We start from the raw sequence: 24,662 nt of genomic DNA, 5'->3' as shown, positions 1-24,662 counted from the left end.
TTTACTGATTAGTCTTCACAGAAAATTGACCATAATTATGACTTAACGATGGCTCGCATAGTAATTTACTAACTCCCGGTAATTGTTTTACTTGTTTTGATTAACAGAACAATTGTATGTGGTTTACTATATGACAATTAAAAACTAGATTCTTGAGCTAAATTAAAGTTATTTTGCAAATACAAAAGCATAAAGTTTGTAAAGTGGAGGCTGAAACAAACCATGTCGCTTCACCCTAACGATGGACGATTTTCGAATGAGGGTATGCTTTTTATTGTTATGTAATTAAAATTATAAACTATACGGTAAGGTCTGAATTTCTTACAACTTAAAGTCATTTCTTGATACTCATTCAAACCAATGATGCGTTGGTCTTCAATATCAATGATACATATGTTTGAATTATGATAATTTGTCTTATAACACTTTTTATATTTATGTGTTTCAGGAGGTAGTTTCACTAATTTGGCAGCAGTGCAAGAAATCGTAGACGAAGAAGAAAATGAATCGATATCCAGTTCAAACGTAGATTCGTCTAGTACTCCCAACATGGTTTCTTTTAATGGTAAACTGGCGAAGAACTCGAGGTACACTTCCTATGTACAGTATATATAGGTTTTTGATCAATATTTCAAGTTTTGTCAATCATAAGATAATGACCACTTTCACAAAAAAAAACATTACTTCAGAGTATGCTAAGTATTAAATGGTACTAGCTGCTTAAGCCTTTCGATAACTTATACAGTGATAAAGCAAAATATGAGATTCAAGTTGTACCTGTACTCCGCCCTATATTACGCATTTCTTTATACAGAATTCCCGAGTCTCATGGTAGTGATATCGACGTGGAAATCTCATCAACTGGCGAGGACGGAGTACGTCCCAGTCGGGCGTTGAGAATGCGACAGTCTCGAGCTGATAAGTCGTTCAGTAGACGAGGAACTATGGGATTACGTCGACCATCCATGTGGGGAACTTACAAACGTCGTAGTACAATGAAAAAAAATTCAATATGGACAATTGGTAAGAATCTCATCATATTTTAGTTACCAAAATAACGAAATGAATTTCCTAATTATTTTAAATACATCTATAGATTACGATGAAGAGGATGCGGAAAGAGAATTGATATTGAAGATCAGAAAGGTATATAATAAATGTATGCATATTCAATAAAATTTTGTGCAGAATAGATATCAAATCTTCGTGGTGAAACGGGATGTGTGATATGGTACGGATCATAGGTCGAACTTGACCTTAAGGCATGTACTATGCTGTGTTGGGCCCATAACTTATCCTTTATAACTATATAGGTTAAATCTATTATTTGTACGGTACTCATTGATCCAGTACTATCGCGTTTAATTCCAGAATCTCCCTTTGAAAGATTTTACTGAGGAGGTTCGAGCTCATAAAGATTTAGCAAAGTTTCTACTTCAGCCTACCGTCTTATTGGATCTTCCGGATACAGGTTAGTTTATACATTAACTGTCTCCGGCACCTAAACGTTTTCATTATTGAAAAGGTACTTTCGTTCCGATTTTGATATATGTAATTATTTTAAATTCTTTTGCTATACTAATCAAATTCGATTAACGAAACTAAGAGACAGTGATGCTTGTTATATTAAATGATTTTTTGACTATTTTCAAATAGAAGTGCTATTTTTAGTATTATACATTCTAATCTAGAATATTGTGTAAACCAAACCAGAGGCTTTGGCGGGATAATAACTTTATAGCATACGCTTGCACTATGTTGTTGGAAAGCCTCCAATTTATATTGTCATGATTTTATATCCAAATTTGGTAAAAATGCAGAAAAATAATGTTGGTATTTAAAATAAGAGCGTATATCACGTTTGCCATTTTAGATGAATACATGTATCGAATCGATCATGCTCTCAGCTTGATATTAACGAAAATTCATAATATGTTTATGCTGTAAAATTTGGTGATTTTCAAACACGAAATATAAACGATGACATGTTCTGTTTTAAAGGAACTCATAAACAAGCTCAATATTCTATGTTATAGTGATCCGACTTTGAATTCCGTTTCTCTGATCAGGATCATTGCATATTCTCCTTTATCGTTTAGTAATCAGTTTTGTCCTACAATATCGTTTTTTCAGATTTGGAAACCATTATAGAAAAAATGATGGAAAAACTACGTAAAGATGTAGCAGGGGAGGATAAAATTTATGTTCGGGCTGATAAAGCGTTCTTTACAAATCATCCAACTGCGACTGACTCTAGTAAGTGATAGTGACTTTTTCTTAACGATTACCCATATTCAACACTACTCAATACTCACACTCACAAATCCCTATATTTGTTTTCGATTGAGTTCCAAACAAGCAGCCGATTTTAATTTAAAAAAGAGCTGAATTTAAATTTAATAAACCGGATCTCAATGTTACGAAATTGTTGGTTTTGTTTCGGTCGATACCAATTAGCTCATTCGATACCAGTTGTGGTGATTTATTCAATCTTTCTATATGTTTTACATGTTTATGTATTTATGTTATAGTGGCATCTTCTGATACTCTCCGTGAAACAATACAAGGTGTAAAATATCTGAAAGAAGGCACAACGTACGAGGAAACGTGGCTAACTACTTTGTAAGTATATAGTTGGTATTTCACAATTGTGTTGTCAAAAATTTAAAATATTTATTATTAGTAAATACAGGTACTTCATAAATAGCAAAAGCAAATGAAATTCCTTTGAAAATTCTTTGTTATTACTTGACAAAATTGAATTGAATTCGGTCTTTGCTAATACTATTACCCATTTCTTGCCTATTCTGCAAGTAATCATCCCCGAGTGTTTTGCGATATAACAAGACGTGAATTTTTTCATTCTTTCGTCTGCTTAGTACATTTTCAGAAAGTACACGCTTTTTAACCTTGCTTTCATTCCTAGCGGTCGATACGTTTTAAAGCAGAAGTCAGTAAAATATAACTTAACATTACTACAACAGGTGTATTTTGCCGATGTTGAAAAAGAGTCATGTTGTGATTGCAAGATTACGTCATCCTTTAAACTTGGGAAATAAATTCACGGAAGTTTCTTTCGTGATTGCAGTTGTTGCACCAGAAAGAGAGGTTTGTGTTGTTTATTACAATATACATCTCAGTTTATATCGTCCACGCCCGCGCTTCATAACATTTGTTCGTTGTTTAATTTAGTTAATTTACTCAATGTGCAACCGGTATCTTCATCAAGGTTTTGCCCATATTCGACTCAAATTTGTCTTCCCTATAAGCAGTTTATATGGATCATTACGCGGTTACTAGCACCTACAGTCAATGGTTGTTTTACAGAAATTCACAAAAAATGCCGTTGAGGTTGGACGTACATTTTCATCCCTTATGACCAACATATATTTCCGGAGAAGTTTGAGCAATGCCTCCACGGAAGATGAGTTCAAACAAGTTTTGATAAAACAACATGAGAGCTTCAGAGCAGAAAACGGGTTGTCGTTACTGACCAACAGTTTTGAAGAGGCAGGAGGCAAAGACCCCTATGACGAAATGGAGGTGAATTGCGTGATTTTTTTTATCTTCTCTTTGTCATTTCGCCGATTTCGACAATGGAATGCGTTGAAAAAATGATGTAAGGACTAATTTGGCGTCATTGTCAGCAGTAAGCGTTAAGACATTCACATCTACGGCGAAAAATTTGATTGTTTGATTGATATCAATAATTAAATTAGACGATTTAGATATTTGCTGGTAAGGTATTAATCGTGGGACCAGAATTTCCATTTGGAAGTTGCATCATACTGAGCCTGAATATTTTTGACCACGTCGATTCTACACTATATTTTGGTTACCCCAGTCGATTGAAATAGGCTAATTCGCCTTTGAATTGAAACATGATATGGTTTAGTCTTCTAACCAAGAGAAAGTCACACTCTGGATTCAGTATATTAGGATGACCTAAAAACAGCACTTGGTGATATCTTGTTTTACATGCTCATTCATATGACCGTACCTACGATTATCGATCGCAAAAGCTTTTAAGTTTTTTTCACAATTAACCAAAATAATTACTACACAACACACTCAAGTCGTTCATTCCAATCATTCCGAAAGATAGGTATATAGCCGTATATCTCGGAAGTGAGTGTATTCATACTGATTACTTTTGTTAAAGGAATATCCGTTTTATCATTTTGGACGAGGCGCTATTGATGATATTCGACGAAGACTGCCTTACTACCCTTCTGATTTTATTGACGGTAGGTGTACGAGTTATTTTGTGTTGAATTGCCTGCTTTTACTTCTCAAGAATACTACTTTTTTTCAGTTCAAGAAAAACCACTTGAAATAGTTGGTGAACTATCTAATCAGTGAATAGATAACCAAATTAAAAATTTTGTATGTCCACGTAATTTATTGCAACACAGTGTATTGTAAAACGCAGGAGACCTCAGGATTAGAAAGTTACTTCCGTATCTCTGCGAAATCTAATCTGGGCCTCTTTGTTTTCAGGCTTTGTCGGTAAAAACACATTACGAAAAGTGATCGCGACGACATTCTTTTTATATTTCTCCTGTTTATTACCCGATATTGCCTTTGGTGCTTTGTATGAGAAAAACACAAACGGAAAAATAGGTAAGAGAGACTATATTGCACATAAAAGATGATAAATATGTTTAATCACATACTTCCTTTTAACTATTTAGGCGTGGCTTCATGTATTTTGGCTCAAACATTTGGAGGACTGGTGTTTTCATTGATCAGCGGTCAACCCTTGTTGGTACTCATTACAACTGCGCCACTTGCACTTTACGTTAAAGGTAATTTTTCTCAAAGTCCCTTATTAATTTTGAAATATGCTAATATGGTTATCACAAACTCTCACTTTGAGTGAGTATTCATCTTGCCTTATCTCCAATTTTAGAACAAATATTTAAATAAAACACCCGGCATTTAGTAAATATGACATTTTGCGATGAAAAGACATTTAAATTGCTGGTTATTAATGAAGACTAATATAGAATATAAAAATTTGCTTTAACATGGGTGTAGAAACAGGATATCAAATATAGAGTCACTGAGTGGCTTTTATTACAGGCACATTCACGATAAATTATTGTTATTATTATACTTTCTTCAGTTTCGTCCCTAATTATTTTCTCATTCGCTCGCCTCTTCTCTCAGAATGCTCAAAATTCTTTACGTTAGATTCAGCATTTAACTTAAAAGTCTCTGACAACCGATCCATGTTACTGAGATTAAATATAAGTTTCCCTGGGATAAATTTATCGTTACTTCAGTTAGCAACGACCCGCATGCTTCCATTAATAAGATATCGATTGACATTAGCGCTCAGCGGTGTGGCGCATCGTGCCAAGCGTTAGGAATACGCACGCCACCGCACGTATGATTACCCTGTGTGGTTTCCCAGGTAGGAATCCCATGGGGGGTAATTATATGAAAGCAGATTACTAGACTCTTTGCCGACGTAACCGCTGGTACCGCCAAGTCCACGTGTAAGATACCATCTCATCGGCTTTCCTTTTCTCCCGGGATAAATATATATATCCTATCCTACAAGTGCTCGTCGAACTATATACTCGGGTATAAATATAGTAAAGATCGCGGTTACTGCTGAATGGAGGCCGCTTTTTGAATGAAATATACCATTTTGATTAAATAAGTAGTTTTGTATCAAATCTTCCTTCCCACGTGATGTCATATATATATATATATATATATATATGACAAGTAGTTTATGGTACCAACCTCTGAGAAGCTGGGAAATGGCGTCAATTTAATCTCGATTACCGCAAATTGTATTACTAAGATATCCATGCATAGGCTAATTGCAACCTGTGGACGTGGTACTTCGCTCTTTTGTTAAATGTTTTTGATATTTAAATTACAATCTCCCGGATGTCTATTATAATGGTTTGATATACTACGCTACTTTGTTTAGTGATATATATGGTCAGCGATGTGATCAGTGTCGACTTCCTAGCGTTGTATGCAATGGTTGGATTATGGAATTCGTTCTTTATATTTCTACAAGGTTGCTTTCATGCCAGCAAATTGATGAGATATTCCACAAGGTAATAATAAATGATAATCACAACAGAATAACGAATGATCTGAAGATAAAAACTACCTGTTTTACATTGTCTATCATTAGAAAGACGCTACTCAATTATAATTATGAACAAGACATAACATGTGCATTGATGAAATAAGTAGTCACCTGTGTTCAAATATGTCTACTATATTTAAGGTAGTCTGGAGATTTTTCTTTTCAAATTTAAATTCTTCGTATAATCACTTCATTTTATCTTAGTAAATAGCTTTCTTTCCTTTTACAGATCAACCGAGGAAATATTTGCATTCTTTGTCGGCCTCGCCTTTATTGCTGATGCCGTACTTTCAACTATGGAAAGTAAGTGTATGACTGTTTGAAATTTCAGTTTGGTTTACGCTAAACTCAATTCTGGAAAACCTTGTCTAATGATTAGTGAACCAGATAGGAAGTTACCTATTACCATACTGTCTTATTGTTACTGTTACGTTCTTTCCAATAGTAATATTCGTACATGTAAAGATGGCAATAAAATACTTTTCACTGGAGTACTTGGAATCGTGTCATCAACCTACATCGAAATATTCGGTGCTCTTATTTAAGTGCTTTATGGTATTTTCTATGGAAGTGTATTACCAAAGTAAAAAGTTCTGGTTCAATTTTTATTTTTTTTCCAGATCACGAAAAAAATTACAATTTCAATTCAACGAAGTATGAATTAAATTCAAGTACGTGAAATATGTTTTACAATTATAGTTTCAATTTGTTTAATGAAAGAGAACTATTAAATACTTATACGGGGTATTCAATAACATCTTTACAATACAACAACAAAAAAATATTTTATTGGCATGACAATCTGATTTCTTATTTTTAGTATCATTAAGTTTGTACGATATTACAAAGTCAGGAGAGTATTTGAACTTTTGCGGATGCGATTTCATAATTTAACTGTTGTAAAATAACTCATTTCTGAGGTTTGCGCAAATATTGATATGTATTGTATTGTTATATTTTTTACTGGTTGGAAAAAATAAACTTGACTTGATGTATTTTATATCTTTCTCATAAAAGCATGTCGTTTCAAATACCCACATAAATGTTTGCGTGGTAATTCAACTGACGTTATCGCCTTTAATGCAATCCCAACATGGAAAAACACTAGACAATCCGGAGATGTAATCACCAGTTCAACACGGTTTTAAACTCATTAATTACTCCTGAGTGTGATTTCACTGAAATTCGAGGCTAAATATTAATTGAAGTAATAGCCATAAGCCTCCTATTAAATATTTGAGCAGTGGCCTATGTATATTTTCATGTGTTTGTAGAAAGTATTATACAATGTGTATATAAGCATGGTCGGGGCCCGTAATCAAATATCAATAAATGTCAAAATATTTTTTATTTTATTTTTATGTTTGGAACAGGTACTACAAAGCCATTGCCAGATAACTGTTTAAATGAATATTACTGTGTTCGACCGGAAAACTTCGTTCTTTTCTTGTTTTTGATGTTTGGTACACTGTCACTCGCCATGATCATCCTTCGTTTTGAGCAATCGTGAGTTAAGACTGTTTCACTTTTTTATTTGTTGAGTTATGTGTTGTACCTGATGTTAGGCCCGCTTCTCGGCACCAGATTATTGACAAGTGCAGATGTTCCGTGTTCCGTTAGTCACTTTAAAAAGTGACGCCGTCTTGCACATCATGCATATTAATTTGCTTGTCTTGATGAAATTCTAGATATAGCTAGACTTTACATTCAAGGTGGTTTTTAGGACCTCCTGAAGTATGCGCACCAAGATGGCGCACAACCTGAAATCAGGTTGTGTACCAGGTTAGGGTTCAGGTTATGCGACATCTTGATGCGCATACTCCAGGAGCACCGATTTTTATTTCGATCAAGGTTAAAATGCCTTGGCCTGTGACAAGGTTTAAAATATATGACCGACACGAAAGACACTCTACGCCGACGGTCTAACAGAAATAATTTGATGATTCTGACCCATCAAAACAGAGATTCTCACACTTTTTAGACTCACGACGCGTTTCCTTTCTGTGATAAAACTACTACACATTGAAAAAAAAAAGACTTCTGTAATGAAAATTTACGACGTGGTAAAGTTGTTTATGTGCAAATAAACGAAATAATGCCTCTGTTATCCGATATTTACAGCCGTTCTTTTCTCTAACGTTAAATTCAAATTATTTTGCCAATAGTTGTAAACGCGGATAGAAAAGATATAGCTTTTTTAGGCAAAGGATCGTTTTTCGAATGTGCCTCGACTCACAGTTCGGGAACCTTCTGCCCTACAGTATTTCATTTAACTTTATACGTGATATTTTTATCATAATACCAATGATTGCGATTCATATAATTTATTCGAAAATAATTTAATTGAAATAATTGCTTTTTCAGGCAATTTTTATCATCAACGAAACGTGAAATTTTGGCAGATTTCGCTCTTCCAATTTCAGTCATTATATTTTCAGTAATTGGATCGATCGCATTCAGAGATATAAATCGTAAGTGGTGACATTTTGCGTAATTCATGACGTTGGGATATTATTTTGTTTAATTTATATTGAAGTGGTTATTTTGCTTTGTATAATTTATGTTGTGTTGTGTGATATATACGTAAAAACAGTAACAGTGTGTGATGTTCAGTTAAATTTGAGTATGTCGTCAAAATGTGGTCATTGGTGGCATCTCCATTACATTACTGTTTATTTTTAGTTGCCCCATTCAACTTTGTTCCTGAGCAAATCAAATTGGAGTTAGCCCCATTTCACAAGTTGCGATTCGATGCCGTACTTGTAGCTGCTGGTCTTGGCTTGTCACTCAGCTGTTTATTTTACGTCGACGACAATGTCACGGCTGAACTAGTAAACACACCTTCCAACAAGTATGTTGTTCAAAATCCTTTTCTATTATCAAGGCAAATAAAATGCTGTGTATCTTCGGAATACAGTATTTTTATGTATGAATCAGGGTACGCCCGTAGTGTGTGTGTACCAGGTTAGGGTTATGCCATAATATTATTTCGATTTTCCTTATTTTAGTTCTATTACGAGTTCGGGAACTGTTAGCCAAGTGAATATACTCCCTGTCCATAGGTTTCAGTCCCTTTACACAACTTGATGTATAATAGGCCAACAAAATTAGATACCTCAACATTGGAACACACACTTCTGGAGCGCCTTAATCAATTACATGCTATCTGATTAGTTAACTTTTTGAGATATCTGCTCTATCCTTACAACTAAAAAAAACCTTCATATTTTCAGGTTACAGAAAGGATCTTCTTGTCATTGGGATTTGATAGTAGTTGCCCTAATCAATGCCATTCTTTCAATTTTTAATTTACCTTGGTTACATTCTGCGTTGCCACATTCTCCGATGCATGTCAGAGCTCTTGCCGATGTAGAAAAGCACGTCACTAACCTTGGGACCGTGGAAGACGAGTGAGTATACTACGAATGGTAAATGTAGAAATATATAATGAACATTCGTTATCGTTAATTATCTCGTTTCAGAATCGTGAAAGTTCGTGAGACAAGAATAACGACATTAGTGTCTCATATTTTCATCGGCCTCTCTCTTCTTTTTGTTCATGTACTGCAATATATTCCTGTCGCTGTTTTCCAGGTAAAATTTCCTTTTTTAGGTGTGTTTGCTTTAAATCTATGTCGAAAATAAACCGTCATAGTAGAATATACATTAAACGACCATTTCAGCATCATGTATCAGCTTCAGTGGACTATTTTAAATAAAAGTCTAAACAGGTCATTCACGGTCAAACGTTAATCAGGGCAAAATTACGAAACATAATCTATCAAAAGCGTCCAGCGACCAGGTAATGATTTAATTATCGCTTATTTATTTATCGTCCTCACCATCAATCACGATTATCACTTAACGAATACGAATTACGTAATTGCTCATATTTTATGATTCAATGTTTGTTTTCAGGGCCTTTTTCTTTACCTTGGACTAATGTCGTTTGTTGGCAATCAACTGTTTGACAGAATGTTACTTTTCTTTACCGAAGGGGTAAGTACAATATATGTGTGTGTCACAACAATACTTTAAAATAGAAAATCTCCACTTATAATCCATCTACAATGAAACTATTTGAAATAATTGAAGCAAACATCTCGTCACACCCATTGCCATTAAACCATTTATAGCATATATCTTGATTGGATATCACTGTTATATTCACGAATGTATAGCAATTATCATGGATTTATTTTGCAAATTTCAGAGTTCCTATCCACCAAATCACTACGTTCGCAAAGTACCACAAAGGAAACTTCATTTGTTCACGATTTGCCAATTAGTTCAACTTGCTGTTGTTTGTGTTTTTGGTTTCTCGAAGCAATTTTATTTGAAGATGATTTTTCCCGTTATAATTCTTTTGCTATTACCGATAAGGTGAGATAACTGTTGTGTTGTATTGTTGTCTCGTTATGTATTTTGAAAAAATTTAAGTGTATTTGCTTTTTGAATAGTACGTTTGTTGGCGTTCCAGAAGTGTGTGTACCAATATGGAGGTAACTAATTTTGTTCGCCTACTTCGCATCAAGTTGTGTAAAGGGACTGAAACCTATGGGCAGGGGGTATATTCACTTGGCTAAGACAGACGGTCCACGAACTCGTAATAGAACTAAAATAAGGAAAATCGAAATAAAATTATGGTCCAACCCTAACCTGGTACACACACTACGGGAGTACCCGTTTGCTCAAATAGAACGAGGTAATGTATCGTAAAACAGCAATTTGTACATATGTCATGATATTTGCAACAATCTCAGAATTAGTTAACTTCCAGTTGAAAATAAGTACTTGTTTACGCCAAGTTACTGATTTGTAAAAGTTACTAAAATTCCTAAACACTGACAAACTGCTGATAAGCATTTTCCAAAATATAACGCCAATTTTCGGTTTGAATAGTTTTTGCATTACTGCATATTTTTTGGTTTCATTTTCATAAACAGCATATCAATTTTTAATTTTTTTTGTAGGCACAAAGTTCTTCCGCTGTTCATCGAAACAAGATATCTTTGTATATTAGATTCTTATCTCACATAAATGATTTTGTCTTGGATTGCTGCGAGTAAAAATACGTCTTACATTCCGGCATCCCTATTCAGTATCTTAAGTCCAGCACACAAGACGTGATTTTCTGAAGCTTCCGATCCCATGGTGCTCGGCATTAAGCTCACATTGAAGATATTTTAATGCATTCTTGAACTTGTGAATAGTTGACTATTTCATGCAATAGACATGTGTGAAAATCTCTGAATTACTTGGACATTTGATATTCCTTTTATAAAGGTGCTTTTTGCTTGTTAGTTAAGTAATATTATTTCTACTTTTGTGAGATGTTCACTTGATTTTGATGATATTTTTACTTTTAAAGTAATGCGTGGAATTGTAAGCGTAGAACTACTTGTTCTGTAGTTTGTTCCATTTAAAATATGTTAATTCATCTTGATTGCAACGACTGTATATTTTTTTTGCCTTTTTCGTCATAAATCTAAATGCAATTCCATCTTATTATCCGCTGATGCGCACAAAATTACCGTGATTTGAACAGAAGCCTGATACTCGTTAGTTTATTTATTATTATTTAGGTTTGTTCCCATATTTTGTAAATGATTGTACTTCAACAAATTCGTACTTTTTACCCGTACTATTTTATATTGGAGATGAGATCTACTTTGTGAATGGATCAATTTGAATTCGTACTATCGATACTTATATTTACTGGTAATATCCTGTTCTGCTTTTCAACCTATTAAATCCAAGCATGATCTCTAATTTGGAATTAAAGCACTCCATACAATTTAAGCCTTCTCGCCTGACTTAGAATCACGGTACCTAAATTACTTGTTTCGTATTGTTTTGAATGGATTGAGGAAAGTTTTTTTGCTCCCATCAAGGATGAATGCCATAAACATAAACACTTGATAAGGGCGGAATTAAGCCGTAAATAGTTTCAAAAATTAGGAAATACCAATTGGGGCCAATCCAAACTTCGAATTTCCTGTTTTTCGTTTATAAATTAATTTTGCATGTAACCTATTCTTTGAACAACATCTGTCCTTGGTTGTTCCATTTGTTTGTCTATTGTACTTATTCATATAATCTTATTACTCCATAACTTCCTTACAGAAGTTGCCAAATTCAATTTCTTTTTTGATTTTTCTTGATTTTGTGTGTTGTGTTATGTCAATTTGAACTTGCTAATACAAAAATATTTTCGACATTTTGATTTGCTCTATTGGCCTTGTGTGAAACCGCCACGTAGTGGAAAGATAGGTTTTTTGTTATTTTAACCTATCGGGTGAATCTAAAAACTTTGGGAGTTGGGATGAAAGGTTTTTGCATTTGTGATTGATCTCGAAAGCACTATTATAATTCAATTGAGCTTAATTCGTTTGAATTCTGAAAAAAGTGAGACATCAATTTCATAGGTATATTCGACAATCTCGGGTTCTCGTGATCTAGCTTAGCGTTTATTAGCATAATACATAAATATCTAAATTTTTGTGCTATTTACTAATCATGGACACAACGTGCTCACCTAGTCCTAGACCCTTCTTATCTATCCTGGCATACACATTTTTCAAATTTCGATAAACTCGAAAAATAGACCACCAGGTCACTGAGATGCAGGGCCAGTGCAAGGAACTGCGGTCCCCACTAGAAATATGATGGCAGGGCCCCCACTTTTCATAGTAAAATCTATAGGTGTTTGTATTTCTTGAAAAAAAAAAAAATAGACTTTTAATACTTGCTATAAACAAATCTAGGGTAATGTGAATGCTTTTATCCCTAACGTCAGGAAAGGCAAAATAGGCAATTACATTATACTCTTTCAGAAAAAGATTTTTCTAGCCATTTTATTAGCACAATCATTCAAAATATTTTCGAAGTCAATAGCTTTAGCAATCTCGATTTCTATAGAAAGCATTGGCAAACTGTCTAGTCTTTCTTGTGAGACCGCAGACCTCAAGTATGTTTTAATTAGTTTCAGCTTTGAAAAGTTCCTTTCGCTTGATGCAACTGTTATTGGCATCGTTGTAATAAGAATTTACTAAGTTTACCATGCATAACAAATTAATATTATGAGAAAGATTATTACTCTTTTTATTTTACGTTTTCCGTAGTATTTTGTACCTCATAATGCAGAAAAAGACACCCCTAGCGCGTCGAAGTGCGGGGCCCAATTCGATAAAATCAGTCAAATCGGCCCTGCTGAGATGTGATCGCGGAACCACGACACGCAATTTTTATTATTGATAACTTTGTGGTATCACACGAAACTTCGAAGTGGAAAACGAAACCCACGACAACATAATAACAAAGCGATCCATAGGTCCACTTTCTGTCCAAAAAATGATTCCGTGGCGAAAACGTCAACGTTTTGTGGGTTCGGAAGTAAATGCACGTCGCACTCTGTTGGTTTCCATCTCCCATTCGTATGCACCTTCGTTTTCCTGAGGATTTTAGCGATGCGAAATTCACAACCAAGTTGTAATGCATCACCCAACAGTTATTGACACGTATTGTATACACTTATATTATTAATGTGTGATTTCAGTAATTATTGGCATTTCAGAGGTTGCCCCTTGCCAGCAGTGGCGTGTATAGAGGGGGTGAAAAGGGCAGCCGTCCCGGGAAGCACGTTGTAGTAGAGGACAGCAGTGTTATGTTGTGAATGTAAACGATTAGGTCCGCAACCCGTGGCAAGTTTCATTTCTCAATGATGTATACACAGCCCTGGATACTATCAATCTCAAACTGCAACGAAGAGGACAACTGATCAATGTTCGTTTCAGTCACGTAAAAGCATTTTAAAATAAATTGAAAGCGGCCCAATTAATGTCAGCAACAGTGTTCATAGTTTATATACCAGTATGTTTATTTGCTTATTACCTGCATGTTCATAAAAATCATGCACGAAAACTGGCGCATATGAACCAACCGAAGAGTGAAATAACTCGGAAACTGAATAAAAAAATAAAACCCATGGCGGTATCTAGTCTGTAGGTTTTATAACATCATTCGTCCTATTATTCCACCTTACGGAAAAATCAATACAACTATATCACACAATGCATCAAAATGTTCGAAACAAAGGTTGGGGAGCCAGTTGGAAATTACAATAGCTCCTACGCTAGAGTATATTCAACCGTCTTCAGTTCCGGCTCTACGGCTATTAAGTTTTTTAGTCCGACCACTAAGATAAAACATCAGCGCAAATTTTAAAATTAATCTTCGAAGTCTTAAATATAAAAATTTAACTTAAAACTTTTTAAATATTCATTAAAAATTATCTAACAAAATGTAACCGCGGAAGAACAGATTTCATTAATTGTATTTGGTGTTAAAAAATTATGAGAAAAATAGAGTTGGTTTGAAGCCATTGACATTTCTATAATGATAAGCTCTTAGCCCCCTAAATATGACAGCTCCGTGGCTCCGGATACCCAGTCCTACTTGTGGTCTATGTCGTTTTTAACGGCTTTCCTTTCTCGATAGAAGACAGCTTGTATTTTATTCTTGCGTTTCCTCGAATATAGGTCACATTTTTTATGCTCGTAAATATTGATAAAAATTGGACAGGATTTACATATTTATTCCGAGGAAGGTGAAGTCGATGGCTTAATAATATAGCGAACTATGGCCCCTCGTCAGTTCACCAGTCCATGTCGGGTATGGGGTTAGTTATCCAGTTACTTGTTTCCATATGCATGGATGATAGTGGAGCAACCCCACGCAGAGTAATCACGGATGCAGTGCCTAGCGTTTCCCCAACGATGCGTCACACCGCTGATAATAATAACACACGCTATAATTTTGTCTTTTATCATCTGGAGTATACAATGAAATAATGTAAAGAACGGGAGTGTGTATTTACAATAATAATAACTTCAAATTGCATATTCAGTCCAAAAAAAATAAGCTGATAACACTATGTATATTGAAACTGGAGAAAATAAATCGATACTGATAAATAACTTGTATTATAAATCTTAAAAATTGAAAGTCATCTTGATAAGTCCATATGCATTAACATATTTGAATTTCGCTCATTTGCATAGTCTAAGCTGAAATCTTCAGTTTTTCACGTCAGCAAGCGATCCTGCACAGAATAAAATATACAAGATATTCGATTATATATTACAATTGCATCAGGAAAGCGCTTTTAGAACATGGCAACACTACGCGAGGAATGATTCAACGATTCATATGTACAAAATATTTACGGAAATTTCAAACCACCCAACGGAGTGGGTCATGTATACAACTCTGTAAAATAGTTTAGTTATGGCAAATTATATTTAAACTTCAAAGTAATTGGTAATAACCCTACTTAATAAAGCAAACTATTATTCATAATTACGGTAACTAGAAATAATATCGTTCGATACTCACTTTATCATCTGCATTGATAGGTTCATCATCGCCATCAATAACTCTAGATCTAGCAACAAGCGGCCTTTTGTCTTCAACAAAGTCACTCATAACAACAAGTTTTCTGTTATAAGTTTCTGGTAATGCTAGACCTGCTGCACCCGCGATTAAAGTTCCAACACCAAATACGACATAGGGTAAATAGTAGGCAGTTGAACTCTGAAATAATAATGCAGGAAGTATGTTTTCAGTAGCAATTTTTAGCATTGTTTGGCTGGCTTGGCAAATGGCTTTTATTTTGGCTCGACCCACTCAATTTCTTACGATCAGTTAGTCAAGGTGTGCTATATGGGCTAGAGAGCTGGTTCGAAATCACAGCGTCTCCAACGCCGTAGTTTATTCGAACTTTGGCTCCAGCTGCGGCTCAGGGGCTTCATTTTTCCACCACTGACCTTTTTGGGTGTTATCACTACCATTAAACAAATGCATGTTCGTGGAAGCAGGACTCAAAATGACATAAGGCAGGGGTCGACAACCTTTATTTTTCTCTGAAAAATTAAATTAACTCCTAGCATATCGTCAGATATCAGAATAGGGCTTAGCTCGAATTTGATCGTCCTTGTAACCGTTTGTAAATTAACCCTTACAGAATTTGAATTTCGTGGAAGCGATCGTTGACATTTTTCTGCTTTATATTATTCTGTATTTATATCGCATCAGCATTATTTTGGCGCTAAATGAAAACTCTGCCAGAGTCTTGTTGCATATAGCCTACCAGTAAGGCAATACCCCGACAGCAAACACTTAGTGTTGCATTGCCCATTACGAAAATATTATAAAAAGATATACCGCAGTTTTAGGCGACAACGATTGTTTTATGACATAATGGAACAAATATATATCAAACGGTTTGAACACTACAGTTGAAGAAACGGCCGGCCGTATTCTTATAATAACCAATTAATATGTTGCGGGCCGGACGATTTTGCCTAGCCAGCCGTATCCGGCCTGAGCCATGGGAAAAATAAAGGGTGGTATTTTGTTAATGTAGTTCGACCATATGTATTGCAATGCAACGCTAAGGTAAATATAAATATTTGTCAGAAATCCTGCTAAGCTTGTTTGTTTTTCTGGGCATACCCTTGTGTATAACAATCTATTACTTATTGACACTGAATAATGAGTAGTACTTACCAATAGTGGTACAAAAGGAGCAACAATTCCACCAATTCTAGCAAACACATTTGAAACAATCAGTGCAATTGTTCGTAACTGTGTTGGGAAGATTTCTGATAAGTAAACATACAAGATGGAAAATCCTGCAGCAATCGTGAGTTTGCTGATGAGTCCTAATGCTGTTTTCGCTCCTGATGATGTATCTACAATGCAAACAATAACGGTTGTATTATCTTGGTGTGCTTACTAATGAATTTTTGTACAAATACCATAGATTATACCATTTTGTATCTTTTTTAGAAATTGAATCAATACAACATACTCACTAAGAGTCCTGCAAAACTGGGCTACATATAAAAGACTAATATTTTTAAAATGGACTTATGGATGGCAAGTATTGAGTAAACTATCTACGATAAACTATCTATGACTTTCCTTATCAAATGACTTTGGCTAACTGGACCTGACTTTCCCAGCAATGTTGACAAATTGCCTCAATTAAATCTTTGTTGATACCACTCTTGGCATACACACTGACAAAAGTTCTTACAATCCTGAGCAGACAATAAAAAGTCTGCAAGGGTTTGCAGCTTGCAGGATCGAACTGTGTGTGAGAGGATTGCAGGACTTTGTGTCATCGTAGAGTAATTCATGCATCCGCTGGTTGGTTATGGCTTTCTCCACCATTATTCCCATGCATCTGAGACAAATAACTGATAGAAACAAAAAACTGGAACCAAGGGATAAATATAAAACTCTTATCCCATCCTAACAATCATTTTTTTGACAATGTGTTGTTCATGTTAGATTTATATTTTCAAATGTGATGAACAAACTAACCTCCCAGGAAACAAATACAGATGCTGGTTAAACTTGAAGCAAGTAAGAGAAGGACTGTTGTTCCTTTACGACCAAACCTGAATATTGAACATAATTAAAAAAAAAAATGACAAGGAAGCTTTAAAATATTTTGAGCATGACCCAAATGTGAAAATAATAAGCAAAATGAGAAAGAGTCGTCAAAAATAAAAAGACAAACTAAAATAAACAAAGGATGATGTACTCCATATTTTGCAGAACTTACCATCGGTGGTCCATCATTACAATAGTTAGAATGTAGCCTGGAATTTCCACAGCACCAGATAAAACGATCGCAACAAAAAGATTTGGAGTCAGATCTGCAGCATCAAGAGTTAATCCATAATATGACAGTGAACAAGCAAACCTGATAAGACATTTGCATTAACTTATTCTAAATTGAATGATTATCAAGAATACAAGATGCATCAATCAGTGAATACAATTTTCAAGGCAAACCCATACAACTGGCTTCATATTCATCTTTGGTTAGCATCAACCCAGGATTAACGAAGGCACTTGCTCTCTCATTTTTTTTGCTCTGATGATTGCACCAACCAACCCAAACCATTTTAGGGAAGTCCAAATTGTTTAAACTTTAGGGATGAAGTTTAGCCTACATTTTCTTTAATTATTTTCATAGTTGGTCATAATTCCAAGTAACGAAAAAATAATTGGAATATAATTATATCATCATTTTTTTGAGATTTTGCTGACAGAAATACACTGCCACCAGGAGCACTTGGTACTCCAGTGATCGTTTTGACTTCGTTCAGGGATCAGTCGATTTAAATGAATGCAGATGAGATGACCATGGTTCAAGAAAATTTTCATTAAAAAAGTTTTCAGTGTCCAGCGTAAAAGATTATCAGATTACCATAAATAGCATCCAACCACAAGATAAATTGTCAATTTCCTTATTTTCAGTAAATCGACAAGAGAATGTTTCTTGAAATCAGCATCAGTGTGTAATATATCGACTTCCTTTGACAGATGAATAACTGAAAACAATATCAAGTTATTAAATTAGCTCCATAAACAAGCTCAATAAAAAGATGCTAACAATAAAATTTTTCATTCGATTATATCATGAATAGAAAGAAGTCTATAAAATGGTGATGGTCATTTACATATTGAGTTTTGAGTTTATTAAAAAAGTTTTTCTTGAACAGGGACAGCTAAACATAATGGAAAACCTGGTTGAGCTCCATTTGATTTCCACTTTGTTTTAAGTTCCTTTCGCAATGAAACACTGCAGCTCTTGTGTCTTACCAGTTTCATCTTTTCCATTCTTTTTTGCAATATAAATCATAATTTTTTCTGCTTCATCTATTCTACCAACAGAATACAACCATCGTGGGGATTCAGGTATTCTATAATTGCAAAGATTATATATAAGCACAATCTTTTCAAAAAATATAGCGATTCTAATAATTCATGTTCACAAATTTTTATATTACAAAGCTGTCCATATAAAGACATAGTTGTTTATTTGAGAATTATTTATCTACAGTTTGATTCATTTGTCAATGATTTATATAAAGTCAATATTTTGAATATGACTCGGATTTACAACAGGGTGATTTTTCTACAGTAATCAATGAGCCACTATCAACATTCCTATGACTGGATCAAAACAAAATATTATGACTAGGCCTATTAATTTGAGTTTTCTTGCTTTTCAAAACTGTGCATATTCGCATGCTTTTAACTTACAAAAATATGAAACAGGGTAGCAGCAGGACACACATTCCACAAGAAACCATAATTATTTTCCTCCAATCCTGCAGCAAGTAACCCAATAAGCTGAGAAGCATCACACCAAATGAAAAAAATATCTGATACAACATTCCTGAAAATTATTGAAATTTTTCTATATTTTTAACTTTAGCAGGTTGCACATTTTTTTCTGATAACTCTAATCATTCTTCGGGATATATCTAGTTAGAAACAATAGAAATATAAAATACCCTGATTTCAATCATGAATTTGATATATGCCAGACAAGAATTCTTTTAAATATCATCTATAACCACTGCCTTGCGTCCAATTTCAGGCAGGGCAATAATGTGACATAATGATGATCAAATATTTATATTCTGGTATCAGTCACATTTCGTGTGAGAATATCCAATTGAGTCCAGTATGATAAAAATGTTAATACTTCATACCAATCCGTGCCCAAAGATCTTTGCCAATGAGTTCACACATCAGAACAAAACCTGGTGCTACAGCTCCACCAGCAAATAATCCACCTATGAATCTTGTGGCAGCAAATGTATGCCAGTTTTGGCAAAATGCAGAACAAAAACAACAAATTGCAGCAAGAGTAAAGTCTAAACACAGAAAGTTAAAATGTCTCAACTGTCGAGAGAGTTCTGCCAAACTGCATATTTTTTTGCATATCTCTGGTCAAATAAATTTCACTTTAAACACATATCATAAAGAATTTTACAGTATCAAATTATACTGACCGACAATTTGAGCGGCCTAACTTTTTCTAAAGGCAAATAAATCTAAGTGCTCGGGATAACAAAACATTTGACTTACTTATAATCATGATGCGTTTCCTTCCGTATAAATCAGGCAGTTGGCCAAAAATGAAAGAACCAGCAATGTAGCCAGCAAAGAACAAACTTCCCATCAAATCAATCACCCACTGCTCATCATACAAATTCCACTAGAATGACATAGAAAGAAATGTAAATTAAACAAACAGGCTATGAAGATAGGGGGGACTAGTAATATAAGTCGAAGAATAATAATAGATGATAGCGGATCACCGCCTCGCAACATTTTTGATTGGGTGCCCAAAGGTGTGGGTGTAATGGCATTCACAAAGCTATAATTCAAGATTTTAAAAATAATTTTGGATGTCTGGAGAAAGATTTGTGCATATCAGTCAAATGTGATATCACTCATTTGAGTAAGACTTAACACCATTAGATGACTGGGCTTCTGTTTTTTTGTGGTAAGGTTTGAAAAACATGTTTTTCAATGAAAAACAGACATTTGGTCTCGTAAAAATTCAATTTAAGACGTTTCCATATGAATATATTGCTTCCCAACATTGTCATATAGTTCAATAATGAGAAATTAATTTTGACGATGAAAAAAATCGTTTCTGAATAGGTTATAAAGATGGCAGAGGATCAACCTTATTAATCCTAATTATTAATTAAAAAATAGGATTTTAATACTAACATCACAAAATTTGACAAATACATGTTTGAGATCATAAATGTTGAAATGGAATAAGAACTTTTCCAAGACAAACATATATTATTCATTTAATCTATAACCAAAGTTTTTAAATATTTTGAAAGCTTATCAAATTAAAAATTCACACATTTACTCACCTCTGTCACGATTGTTGTTAAATTTGCCTCACTGGGAATATCTTTATTTGGCGTGGCACCCACAACAACCATTATCACCATTTGACTTCCAAATAAAATCTGTTGATAAAAATATTTACAATCTTCAGATCTTAAATGTTTAACTTATCAAATTTACACATGAGATTATTGAAAAGACAGAGAGGAGAATTCAAATGCAGCTGATACAGATTAATGCTTCTGTTTTTTACTTTTCGGTTGAATTAATGTTGAGCTGTAGACTATAAAAGTATTTATAGTTAAATCCTGATGTCTTGTCTATCTGTCTATTGCAACAAATCTTAACTAGAGAAAAAGGAAACAAATAAGGGGCAAACAGTGGCATTCAGCCTTTGCACTATCCTCTGCAACTCTACGATGAGAATACAGACAGATGATAACAGTGATATCAAGACAAGTTCAATTTTTCCAACCAGTAAAAAATCAATTCAATACCTGAATACCAAGAGAAAAGATAATTACCGTATATTGTATTAGCACATGGTATTACAGTACCGATATTATAGCCTACTTACATTTGAGCAATAATTAATCAAAGTGACCACTATCTGGAATTTCCCAAAACTTCCAGCTTCTATAAATGCTTCTTCAATATCCATGTCTGAATCACCATGTAGCCTAAATCCTGAAATTCTGAGTTAAAAAAGACCAAGGTCTGAAGGTATACCTACTACGAACATATCCTGTCGTAATGCAATACCTGTATTGTGCAAAATAGAATCAGGACTGGGAATTTTAAGGAAAAACACTTTATAACCGAAGAGTGCAGGAGTGATGTTTGGCGCAATACCGGTACCGGTAGCTTATAATTTTCGGTTGTTACCGTATGTTGCAAAATAATTTAGCGTGATAATATCCTGGTAACAGTACGGTACCGAATCTCTCGAAATTATTTTTTGATCGAAATAGTTTCAAGATTGCTCGCTCTACTGCAAGAGATAATGTTTTGATACGGTACCGGTATGACACGTGCTGAGGCGGTACCGGTACCGGTATTATGCTACGGACATGTGTAAGTATCTTGGCGAATCCCAACTCCCTTATTAATTATCATTTTTCTGACAAAACTTTCAGTTTTTGATGTGCAACTTCTCCTTTTGAGATATTATAAGAAAACAGAACCAACTGCGATCAGGAGTCCCTAGCTCAAACTTATCAGTTCCATACGATGTGATACCATAGGTAACTTAATATAGTTCGCTCAGGCTTTTCTCGTCTTTGTTTATTTATTTATTTTTATACAGTTCTCGCGTTACGCTTGAGTGATGCCTCATGATTTTCTCTCAACGCGATATTGTGTCGTTATATATTGTCATAGTCAAGTTTATTTTTTCCCATTCAATAAAAAATAACATACGAAATTAACAAAATACAAAACTGAAAACACATTTTTACTGGGGAAGGGAAGTCGCGGGAACCGGGTATGGTTATCGAGCAGCGACACCCGAGGTTCAATATCTAACTTTATTTTTTTTAAAGAAATAGAACACTTTTTTTTTAGAACACTTTTAATATGAATGACCAGGCTTTGGCAGCTGAATCACATATAACATCCAAGAGACATGAAAGTTATATGAGACTACCATAAATAGTACATGGCAACATTTCTAAGCGAGCCCACCAGATAACTTATGGGGATTCCCCGATTGGCAGGCACTGAAGTGTGTAAATTGATTGAGTTGAGATAAACTAGTTGCTATAGTATCGGTAACGTAAAATTCAAATCAGTCGAGTGGAGCAGTTCAGGCCAGGCATTGATAAACACATGATGAGGTGATAAAGAACACAGATAATATAATTCTAATAACAATATAATATAAATAGAATAAGCAGATCAATGATGTACTAAGTTAGACGAACTACCGTACCGGTGCTATGTGTAATCAGTCATACAGAGGTGTGATACATCATTGTATACATATGAATACACCCATACAAAAAAAAACATTCTGAGTCAAGTTGTTAAAAACATCCAGAGGAAGTCAACATGAAAGTCTTCTTTGAATTTGATTTGGAATGTGAATAAGGCAACAACATGCCTTGTTAAGTCTTGAACATATCAAAAACCATAGCTCAAGACAGTATTTTAATTTCACAGTTTAAAAGTGAATTCAGAAAAAGCTGTTTGATAACTACATATATCATAGCCTGTATAATATTCATTAGGTCAGCAGGTTGGTGCAATAACTTTTTTTTATTATTTCCAGGTGGTGGTATGGTTACAGCAATGACATTAAACAACATGATGCGCAACTCCGGCATTTTTGTCCGAAGATCGTATTCGATAGCACGCTCCAATGCACATACTTGACGAGACGAAAACGAGCGGATGTGTGCTGCTTTCAAGGCGTAGCACGAATGGTGTTCGTGCCTGCTTTGACAGTTGTTGTCGATTTTAATGATATTTTTGAAAGTTGGGGTAAAAAGAAATCGGTAAAAGGTAAGGTGAATACTATTGTTGTATATCACACCCGGGCATCGCACTGTTAAGTACATGTGGGAAAGCCAGCCTTTGTCAAATACTACGAAGTTATTAATTCAGTACGGTACGTAGTTGCCCATTTGCCGAAATTACATATTTACTTACCCCTTATGGTTTCAAATAGTTCATGCACCTCCAGTTAGATTTTTTTAATCAATGAGGATATATACTCATTGTTGATTGCTGCTCATTGTAACATACTATTACGCATTCACTTTTATTTGCGTATTGAATCAAAGTGTTAACAAGTTCACCTAACATTTCACTCATACCGGTCTATATTGTATAGTCTGATTTCTCAAGTATTTGGAGCCACGAATGCTTGTAATTTTCTGACTAAACCCTTTTATTAGTTGGTTTATATACCAAATTCAGTAAAATATTTTTTAAATAAAACATGAGATATTGGATTTATTAGCTTTTCCATTCTGAATCATATAGACTGCTTTATTTATTCTTAACGAAAATTAATAAATCTCCTCTCTTTCTTCAGATGTGAAAGTTGTGGACAAACCTGTCTAAGCATTGTGAGACTCTTGCAGCACAAGAGGCAATAGCAGAAATAGTAAGTATATCAATCAAGAAATTAAGCCGACATAAAGCAAAACTTTCAACTATTCGTCTAATCTCAATTTCCTATTATTTATTCACAGGACAACTATAGCAGACGGGGAGATATCAGAAGTCTGGCGACATATCAGTGACAGTGTGATTCCAAGAAATATAATGCAATTGAAAATAGAAATTTGCAATAGAAAAACAACCTATGGAGGCATGCAAAGACATTTGACCCTCCGGTAGAGTTGTGTATGGCCCCCACATCCTGCAGGGCTTGAGGAAAATAACTAAAAATTCCAAAGCGTAAGATTGCATAAGCGGTCTTATTTGTAAAAAGGCACAAAACACGCCAGACATACTTAAAACAGCTTTGGAAATGAGGATTACGGGTACCTCACTGCACCTGTGTTATATTTGGTTCATCAACTTTTGGTAGTACTATAGAAGAAATTCCGGAAGGGGTATAATCATCATTCATGATAAAATACTATCATATATTTTTTGAACAACTTCAATCTAGACCAGGGATCTCAAACTCGCGGCCCCAGAGAACTTCCAGTGCGGCCCTCGAACGCTTAACAATAATTGTAATAGTATTTTGGAAGTTTTTTTTTATCTACCATGTAATAGATTTTTTAAACCTTCTAAAGTGGAATTGATTATTCACACAGAAAACAATTTACTGAAAGTAGTTTTG

The 24,662-nt window shown here is 34.5% G+C and overlaps 2 protein-coding genes and 1 long non-coding RNA gene across 3 annotated transcripts; 2 read left to right on the top strand and 1 right to left on the bottom strand.

Annotated features, from left to right (window-relative positions):
- The first annotated feature begins 93 nt into the window (after nt 1-93).
- On the top strand, nt 94-12,336 carry LOC120326225 (solute carrier family 4 member 11-like). Its single transcript, XM_039392478.2, has 23 exons — nt 94-262; nt 449-587; nt 815-1,023; nt 1,097-1,146; nt 1,372-1,471; nt 2,134-2,256; nt 2,532-2,622; nt 2,985-3,108; nt 3,328-3,543; nt 4,163-4,247; nt 4,501-4,623; nt 4,695-4,808; nt 5,951-6,083; nt 6,348-6,421; nt 6,739-6,789; nt 7,492-7,624; nt 8,483-8,589; nt 8,801-8,969; nt 9,352-9,528; nt 9,601-9,712; nt 10,037-10,117; nt 10,332-10,501; nt 11,092-12,336. The coding sequence occupies exons 1-23, from the start codon at nt 223-225 to the stop codon at nt 11,156-11,158; spliced, it is 2,688 nt and encodes an 895-aa protein (XP_039248412.2). The 5' UTR covers nt 94-222; the 3' UTR covers nt 11,159-12,336.
- Nucleotides 12,337-14,930: 2,594 nt separating this feature from the next.
- Nucleotides 14,931-22,058, bottom strand: LOC120326235 (solute carrier family 22 member 15-like). Its single transcript, XM_039392491.2, has 12 exons — nt 21,441-22,058; nt 20,887-20,985; nt 20,078-20,207; nt 19,699-19,863; nt 19,244-19,379; nt 18,800-18,900; nt 18,405-18,528; nt 17,754-17,894; nt 17,510-17,586; nt 16,688-16,872; nt 15,515-15,712; nt 14,931-15,221 (listed from the first exon to the last, which is right to left on the bottom strand). The coding sequence occupies exons 1-12, from the start codon at nt 21,522-21,524 to the stop codon at nt 15,204-15,206; spliced, it is 1,458 nt and encodes a 485-aa protein (XP_039248425.2). The 5' UTR covers nt 21,525-22,058; the 3' UTR covers nt 14,931-15,203.
- A 1,100-nt stretch (nt 22,059-23,158) lies between these two features.
- Nucleotides 23,159-24,517, top strand: LOC144422267 (uncharacterized). The gene is made up of 3 exons (XR_013475247.1): nt 23,159-23,365; nt 23,901-23,972; nt 24,061-24,517. It is a non-coding gene; the product is annotated as an uncharacterized LOC144422267 (long non-coding RNA).
- Nucleotides 24,518-24,662: the final 145 nt, after the last annotated feature.

This window comes from Styela clava, chromosome 4, assembly GCF_964204865.1.
Source record: "Styela clava chromosome 4, kaStyClav1.hap1.2, whole genome shotgun sequence".
NCBI classification, from domain to species: Eukaryota; Metazoa; Chordata; class Ascidiacea; order Stolidobranchia; family Styelidae; genus Styela; species Styela clava.
The sequence above is the reverse complement of the archived record's forward strand: the minus strand, read 5'-3'. Positions and strand labels throughout refer to the sequence as shown.